Consider the following 8,791-nt stretch of genomic DNA (forward strand, 5'->3'; position numbering starts at 1 on the left):
GATCCTACATTTCACTGTACCCAGATCCTACATTTCAATGTTCTCAGATCCTACATTTCAATGTTCACATATCAAATATATAAATGTATCCATATCCTACATTTCAATGTACCCAGATCCAACATTTCAATGTACTCATATCCTACATTTCAATGTACTCAGATCCTACATTTCAATGTACCCAGATCCTACATTTCAATGTTCTCAGATCCTACATTTCAATGTTCACATATCAAATATTTAAATGTATCCATATCCTACATTTCAATGTACACAGATCCAACATTTCAATGTACTCATATCCTACATTTCAATGTACCCAGATCCTACATTTCAATGTACTCAGATCCTACATTTCAATGTACCCAGATCCTACATTTCAATGTACCCAGATCCTACATTTCAATGTTCTCAGATCCTACATTTCAATGTACACATATCCTACATTTCAATGTTCTCAGATCTTACATTTCAATGTACACACATCCTACATTTCAATGTACTCAGATCCTACATTTCAATGTACACATATCCTACATTTCAATGTACACATATCCTACATTTCAATGTTCTCAGATCCTACATTTCAATGTACACACATCCTACATTTCAATGTACTCAGATCCTACATTTCAATATACACATATCCTACATTTCAATGTTCTCAGATCCTACATTTCAATGTAAACATATCCTACATTTCAATGTACTCAGATCCTACATTTCAATGTACACATATCCTACATTTCAATGTTCACAGATACTACATTTCAATGTACACACATCCTACATTTCAATGTGTTCAGATCCTACATTTCAATGTTGTTTCATATCCTACATTTCAATGAACACAGATCTGACATTTCAATGTTGTTTCAGATCCTACATTTCATTGAACACAGATCCTACATTTCAATGTTGTTTCAGATCCTACATTTCAATGAACACAGATCCTACATTTCAATGAACACAGATCCTACATTTCAATGTGCTCAGATCCTACATTTCAATGTACACATATCAAATATTTAAATGTATCCAGACCCTACATTTCAATGTACACATATCCTACATTTCAAAGTACACATTCCGTACATTTCAATGTACACAGAAAATTTACTAACATGATTTTGATTTATATCCTATTTTTGAAGATAGACAAGGTGAGAAATAACGTGACCCAAATCCTGAAATAGCCCATATATAAATACAGGAGTATCATTTGATATGTCTGTAACTTATCTATAGAGTAGTTTCATAACAAAAACGGTCACATACCCGTTATATATTAGTTGCACGAGTGAAGATATTAAATACAAGTTTCATGAGAGAAAGATATCAAATGTTATAGTCACACGAGTGAAGATATCAAATATTAGACAGTCGCACGAGTAAATGATCTCAGATATAAGTCGCAGGAGTAAAACTATAAAATATTAGTCACACGAGTTAAGATATCAAATATTAGATGCACGAGTGAAAGATTCACAATCGTACTTGCACGAAAGAAATATATTGATGCAATTATTAGTTTGTTTTTCTGCTACCTGCAAATTCCTGAGAATATTTATCTAGAACTCTGTGAATTAACTTTGATCCTTAATTGTTATTTTTAATCGATATTCCTGATTTATTTCATAGAAAGGGTACTGTATTTATTAAATAAACGTACGATTGCAATCGTGTGTAGCAGAGAGAAGTAAATGGAGCATTTTGGATAGATTCATACAATACATGTAGTTACACGGATAAATTCAAATATTTAAAATTTAAATTCATTTTATTTAACGTTATACTTGGTTTAGTGAAATAGAAAACAATCAGGACTAAATCATTATAGTATCTAAGGACTTAAAAGTCGAAAGACATTCTCGACAAACACACACACAGATACAAAAGCACAACCTTACACACAAGGACACACATGAACAAATTACACATACAACCATTAATACTGTTGTTTTTTTTTAGAAAAGATTATTACATTTTCTTCTTGCTGGCTTCAGTTATGATTAATGGCAGTAAAAGATAAAATACAAGCACATGATCAGATAATAATCATTTGTACGTCTAATTTCAAGCCATTGAATCCTGCATGCTCTTTCTAACCTTTTAAATTCATAGTCATAATAAAGATCATTAAATGGTTAAGATGCGAGGGATCATCGTCGGATGGATGATAAATATAGCGTAGTGTTGTGCAATCAAAAAATGCGTATCCGACGATGGATGCGATACATTCATACAAATCCTGTACATTATGTACATGTACTTATAAATTTTATTGGTGATCAATGATTAAACAATTAAAAACTTAGACTTGAGTGCAGCCTAATTAAGATCCCGTTTAGCTTTACTTTACTTCAAATTCTTCATAATATCGACCAAACCATCGTTTTTAGCAAAGAATGTTTAGTATGCTTTAGTAAGTTTATAAATTCAACGATAAAGACATTCCAAGAACGACAACTCAAACGTGTAGACTCTCCCTCTGCCAATCTGGATCATGTTAACGTTTTGCTCGCAGAATACTGTTGTGCGTTCTAGCAACGCTGATCAAGTATAACGAAACCAAAATGACAGAACTTGGCATGGAGCCTTCTGTAAGTATTTTCATTATTTACATGCTTTAAAACACAATTAGTGCTTATAGTGTGAGTTTGTATAGGTAGCGTTTGTAAGATTTGTGTGTCAAACACACTTGATCTCAATTTTTGATCCCTTCGTACTGCAATATAAGAAAATATACAACGTCACGATTATTGTTATTTTTAGCCTACTCGCGCTACTGTACATTGGAGATGGCCTTGTACAATTTGTAAACAACAGTAATATAGGAGAGTTTTGCATAAGATAATAAGGAGTGACAGATATTCTCTTGCTGGCTCGTTTTCAGAATTTGAAGAATTACAATTGAAAATTAAAAAAAAAATGTACATGATTGTGTTAATATGTATGGCAGGTGACAGAAAGGACAGAGTTTACCAATGTATCCCTTGATGCAGAGGCTCCACCAGTGAAGAAGAAACAACCGAAAAGAATTCTGCACTTTAGTGATGGCATCCTGGAAGAATACTCAACAGACGAGGAGGAAGAGGAAAAGAAACCCACAGAGCCACTTGTAAACCCTGTATGTGGTTATTTTGATAGTTCTCTGTAGTTTGAATAATTCTGATTGCGAGAATCATTTGGAATAATAATCAGTGGAAAGTACATGTGTAGTCTGTGACAGATTTACAGTACAATTTTCTTGCAGTTATTAAAAAATCTTGTTCCATATTTTTTTTAAGACATTTTTTCTTTTGAATAGTAATATGCATTGTATCAGGTCAATATCATTAATATTTTAGACTGTCTACAGGGTTGTTAACCATTCAGAAGTAGAGTTGTTGTTTTGTTCAGATGAATTATATAATTAATTAACTTGACCTATGCCTAATGATACAGGAGTCTTGAAATAATCTGGAAATCTTTTCCTGCTGTGTATTGATAAAGTTATCTCCCTTTTAGCTAACAGTTGTACATATGCATGTATTTTTATTTCAATTCCCTGTATGTTATTTTTATCAAGATAAGTAACTCTGAGTATATTCTTATCATTTTCTTATCAACTTTATAAAACATAAATACCTCAGATCAAACAAGTAAGAGTTTGAAAATGCATGTTTACAACTACAGTGGAACTTCGTTAACTCGAAGTCGACGGGACCACGAAAAAACTTCGAGTTATCCGAGTGTTCGAATTAAGCGAGTTATCGTTTTTGGTGAAAAGTTTGGTCAATATTTGTCAACATTATATAATCATTATAACTTCGCTCTGTCGCTCATCAGTTTAGTGTGAAGACTGGTCAATACATGTAAATATATATGTAATGTTTCGTTATGTCACTTGTAATTTGGTGTAGTTTTGCCGATATACAGTCACGATAAAGTTTCTTTCACTTAGTCACTTCAATAACGATCTGATATGCAAGTCATGTTTGCAAAAGGTAAACGATAAAACGGAATTCGACAAAATAACAAGTTATTAATGTCAAAACAAATAACCGTTTAAGTTTAACACAGATTGCATACAAAACGTAACAGAACCATTACCTTTTATTGGACATATATAAAATACTGTTTGATCGGCCTACTTACTTTTTATTGATAACCACGCCATTTCCATGTGTATTAGCACCGGAAGTTGGGCTGCGCATGTGCGTATAAAATGTTACTGTAACTGAGTTGGCGTTTTATCCGATTTAATAGACAGCACTGACCGTTACAGTTGTACTCTGAACACCTCGGCAGTAATTACGCTATTGTTTCAGCAGTTAAAAGATTTAATAGGCGCCGGTGACTGTGTCATTTCTACACCTGTAAAAACATCAGCCGGGTAGATCTACCGGTGTGTCAGAGATTAGTTCCGCTTGAGCGAACGGGTAGATGAGTTGTTGACTATCGTGTGTACTGATATCGGCGACCGCCTTGGGAAATTACCTGATGTAAGTAAAGCAGTACTTTTTATCACCAAGACTTGTTGTTATAAGATTCAACCGACAATTTCTTTTATGAATTTATGAAACACTTATAATAGCATGTAGGTTAGTAGTGCCGATATGTTCAGTATTACAAACGGAATTTAGCTCTTAAAAAATGTCGGCGTTTGCCACCGATCGACGAAAATTATACTTCGAGTTATTCGAACATTTCAAGTAGGATTTTTATTGTTGGGACCAAATTTTTACTTCGTATTATCCGAGTTTTTCGAGTTATCCGAATTCGAATTATCCGAGTTTTTTTTACAAAGATAAAGAGAGAATTCGGCCGGGACCGGCGAGGTACTTCGAGTTAAGCGGGGTATTCGAGTTATCCGAGTTCGAGTTAACGAAGTCCCACTGTAGTATGTACATGTGCTGCCTGGAAGATATTCCATCATTTAAACACAGTCTTTTCTTTGGTATTTTAATAATAAACAAAATTTGAAATTCACAGGATAATGGTCATGGTATTTGACTGTCTTACCTGGCCATATACAGTTACATATATGGTATAAAAAAATAAAATATGAAAGGAACACAAATCATAATAAGTTTGTTTTTTTGCTCTGAAAAATATCACCAGGTGGTCCGAATTTAAAGCTGCATCCAGCTTATTCTTATAGTCTTAGGCCAACGCTGCTTGAATCTTCTATATATAGAGGACTTTTCTTTTAATTTTCAGAAATCACTGACATGGGTTCCCTGGTTTTGGTATTATACAGTGTTAGCAGCCTCAAAAACTTTAAAAGGTAATATTGCATTACATTACTCGATTGTACTTATGTAAGGAGAAGTGATAAAATTATACCCATTATATGTTTATTTTGATTTAAATGTAATATGATGTTAAGTAAAGGTAAATTTCTTATGATCTTTTAATTCAACATATTTAAAGCTCTATATTTTAGCTTAGCTCCAACTCTTGCAAAAGTATCAAAATTTTAGATATGTAGACTTATTAGAATATATATATATAGATTGATTAAAAAGAAGGTTGGGTCAAACATATATACCGTTTTATTATAGGTTGTGTCTTTGGTTATAAAATTGGTTGAAATTTATACATGTATATACATATAAATATTTATCACTCATATTTCCTATGTTATGAAATTATTATAATTCATTTCATTGTGTTTACTAGGAGCCGATTTCTGTGGAGAAAAGTTGGCTTGGTTTTTCGGAATCACAACACCAAAGTATCAGTATGCAATAGATGAATTTTACAGATTGAAAGAAGAGGTAAGCAAACATTTCTCGAAGTTTTGTCCATCAGTTAGTCTCTGTTTTCTGAGAGTTGGTTGGTTCTTTTTCCATTTCCTGTAGATCAGTTATTTGGTCCCTGTGTCTCTTCTTGAAGGGGCCGCGGTAGCCGAGTGGTTAAGGTATCCTGACACTTAATCACTAGCCCTCAACCTCTGGGTTGCGAGTTCGAAACGGTGGTTTTTTCTCCGGGTACTCTGGCTTTCCTCCACCTCCAAAACCTGGCACGTCCTTAAATCACCCTGGCTGTTAATAGGACATTAAACAAAAACAAACCAAACTGTGTCTCTTCTGTCTATCAGTTGATCCCTGTACATGTGTCTCTACTGTCAGTTAGATGCCCCTTGTGTCTATTTATCAGTCAGTTTTTTATGTCTTTCCTGTCAATCATTTGCTCTTTCAGCCATTTGGTAGTCCATACAACACTTAATAAGACATTGCTATTACATTTTATTGTTATTATACTGATTTAACTATCATCTTCTACTTTTTTAACAGTTTTAAAAGTTAACCATTCAATATATCTAAATTATTTTGCAAGATCTGGCTTTCGGGGAGTATCTTATTCTTCTGGTTGATATATTTTTGTGTTTCCATAGTAAATTCTTTTAAGTTAATGATGCTGAAAACAGAGTAAAGCATTAAAAACATTTCATGTCTTGATGTTTCTAATTCAGGAAAAGAAGCATAATTATTGCTTTACTCTGTTTTCAGCATCTTTGACTTAAACTAGATTATTAGATTCCGTACGTTTGTGTATTATACAGTTATTGCTTTAGTTAGCTGTTGATCAGGAATGATCTGATTAAGTCTTGGTACTGAATTTACCTTCTATATCTATTTCAGGAGGAGAAAGAAAATGCTAGACAAGATAAGATATTGAAGAAGTTGGAGGCACAAACATTATCAAGTGTAGATATAGGTGTTGACTTTAAAGGTGTTCCGTCCCAAAAAATGCCAAGTGGTAACATCTTGGAAAATGTGGAAAAATACTGACCTGGTAATAAAATGTTCTTGTAAAAAATTAAAATCTGACACTGATTTTCTGAAAGTAGTTTTTGCTGACAAGTGTAAGTCAGCATGTCACATAAATAATTTTGAAACAATTCGGTTTGTTCTCGATTTAGTGTACACGACAAAAACTACTTTGTAAGAAAATTATGATCAGAATTAATTATTTTCAAGACCAGTTGTCTGTGATACTACCATAAAACCTTGTGGATCTGATGGAAGACAGTGAAAAATTGTGCTTAGAGTAAAAAACACTTTAAAGATGTGAAATCTTAAAAACCATTCCTCATCAACTCTGGAATAATTATTGCCTGAAGCCAGTCCGGACAAGCAAGGTGTGCCCATTGACATAGAATCTTGTATTTTGCAACAGATTTGTTTAGGCTCCGATTCAAAATGGGGCTGTGTGATAAATTTGTTAAACTGTGTCAGTATAGGTATTTCTGTACCAGTAATTAATTTGAAGTTAAGCATGATCATTGATGAACAAATTAATATTTGTTCAATTGCTATATAATGTTAGAACCAAATTGAGTTTTAAATTGTAGACTTAATCTCAGGAAAAAAAAAAAACTTAGATTTTAGACTTTTACATGTTTATTATCACTACAATCAAACAGATCATTACAATGAGGTTCATTCGTATATGATTTTAGTTAAATTTATGCTACGCAAAAGCTCAAGCCATGGTGGTCATAGGTAGACAAATGAAACCAGACTATTGCAATATTTAATGGAACATCTGGAAGAACTGAACAAATTTCAACTTTAGAAAATGTGTATCTCGGAGTGTGGTGGAAAACTTGACAAGCAACAGAACAAAATATTTCTTCTGCGAAATATCAGTGGTCCTACATTTTGTGAAATTGTAACTATTATAAGTCCCCAACCAATGTGTATGTGTACATGTAGTATAACTGTGTATCATGTACGCGAATCAACTCAAGGGAAGTAACTCTCATTTATAACGTGTTAAAGGGAGACTAATATGTCTCGACTATTACTGTTGGTTTCTTGTGTTATGGTGAAAACCAGAACGAACGTTTCTTGAAAAGAGTTTCCCCCATTTTGGTAATTCATTGTTTAGTTATTTATTCAAAAATCAATTGATTTTAATTGTTTGTTTTGTTGTGAAGACAAGAGTGATACTCGCTGCATAAATGGATGTTTTAATTTATTAAGTAAATAGCTTTGTTAATATATTGTGTACATCTTTGTGGTAAAAACAAACACGACGCCAGCTTCCCTTTGTTTTAGACATTTCAACATCGCATGTGTTGAGAATATGTCTAATATAAACTTACAAATGATGTATATATTATAAACCATCCCAAAACCGTTAAAAATGTCTATATATAATATGTATTTCCTTTCTCTATCAAAAATGATTTTAAAAATCTTTCAAGTAAATGATTACCATTGTCTCATTTTCTTTCCCAATTTTCTTGTACATATCAAAGAAAAACTTTCAGAATAAATAAAAAATCTGAAACATGACATGTTCTTCCGTTTTCTTTGTATTCGTTTGTTTTTTTCGTTGATTTATTAGGACGAAAAATCATAAGTATAATATGAATGTCGAACGTCGGATAACACGGTTGATTGCACTAAGCTAGACTACATTATCAGTGAAGCGTAGCGTAGTGCAATCAACCGGGGGTAGCCGACGTTGACGAGCGTCCGGAACATAAGAAAAATGGCGGTAATTTAACTTGGAATTGGTTAGACAATCTACCTTAAATTTATTTTGATGCGATATTTTGCCTCATTGTAGTTAATTTTCATTGTATTATTTGAATATATTGTTAACTACCTCTCATTATTAGAAGTTCACGACTTTTTGCATTTCAACGAAATTGTATTTTTTCTAAACGTGGATCTCTATCACATAAAACCGCCGTAGTCCTATACTTAGGGTATACATGTATATATGCCGTCGAACTTTCACATCCTGATAATTTAACGCTTATTATCGGATAATTAATATTGGTGTT

The 8,791-nt window shown here is 32.9% G+C and overlaps 1 protein-coding gene across 1 annotated transcript; it reads left to right on the forward strand.

The window, feature by feature from the left end:
* Positions 1-2,481: 2,481 nt before the first annotated feature.
* Positions 2,482-7,978, forward strand: LOC117322996 (protein FAM177A1-like). The gene is made up of 5 exons (XM_033877969.1): positions 2,482-2,603; positions 2,963-3,130; positions 5,206-5,272; positions 5,668-5,765; positions 6,633-7,978. Exons 1-5 carry the CDS (start codon positions 2,577-2,579, stop codon positions 6,780-6,782), a joined length of 510 nt encoding a protein of 169 aa, XP_033733860.1. The 5' UTR covers positions 2,482-2,576; the 3' UTR covers positions 6,783-7,978.
* The last annotated feature ends 813 nt before the right edge of the window (positions 7,979-8,791 follow it).

This window comes from Pecten maximus, chromosome 3, assembly GCF_902652985.1.
Source record: "Pecten maximus chromosome 3, xPecMax1.1, whole genome shotgun sequence".
Lineage (NCBI taxonomy): Eukaryota > Metazoa > Mollusca > Bivalvia > Pectinida > Pectinidae > Pecten > Pecten maximus.

Coding starts and splice junctions, on each gene's coding strand:
- LOC117322996 (XM_033877969.1), top strand. CDS start 2,577: ATGACAGAACTTGGCATGGAGCCTTCT. Junction 5,273..5,667: donor AGCCTCAAAAACTTTAAAAG/GTAATATTGCAT, acceptor TGTGTTTACTAG/GAGCCGATTTCTGTGGAGAA. Junction 5,766..6,632: donor TTTACAGATTGAAAGAAGAG/GTAAGCAAACAT, acceptor TATCTATTTCAG/GAGGAGAAAGAAAATGCTAG.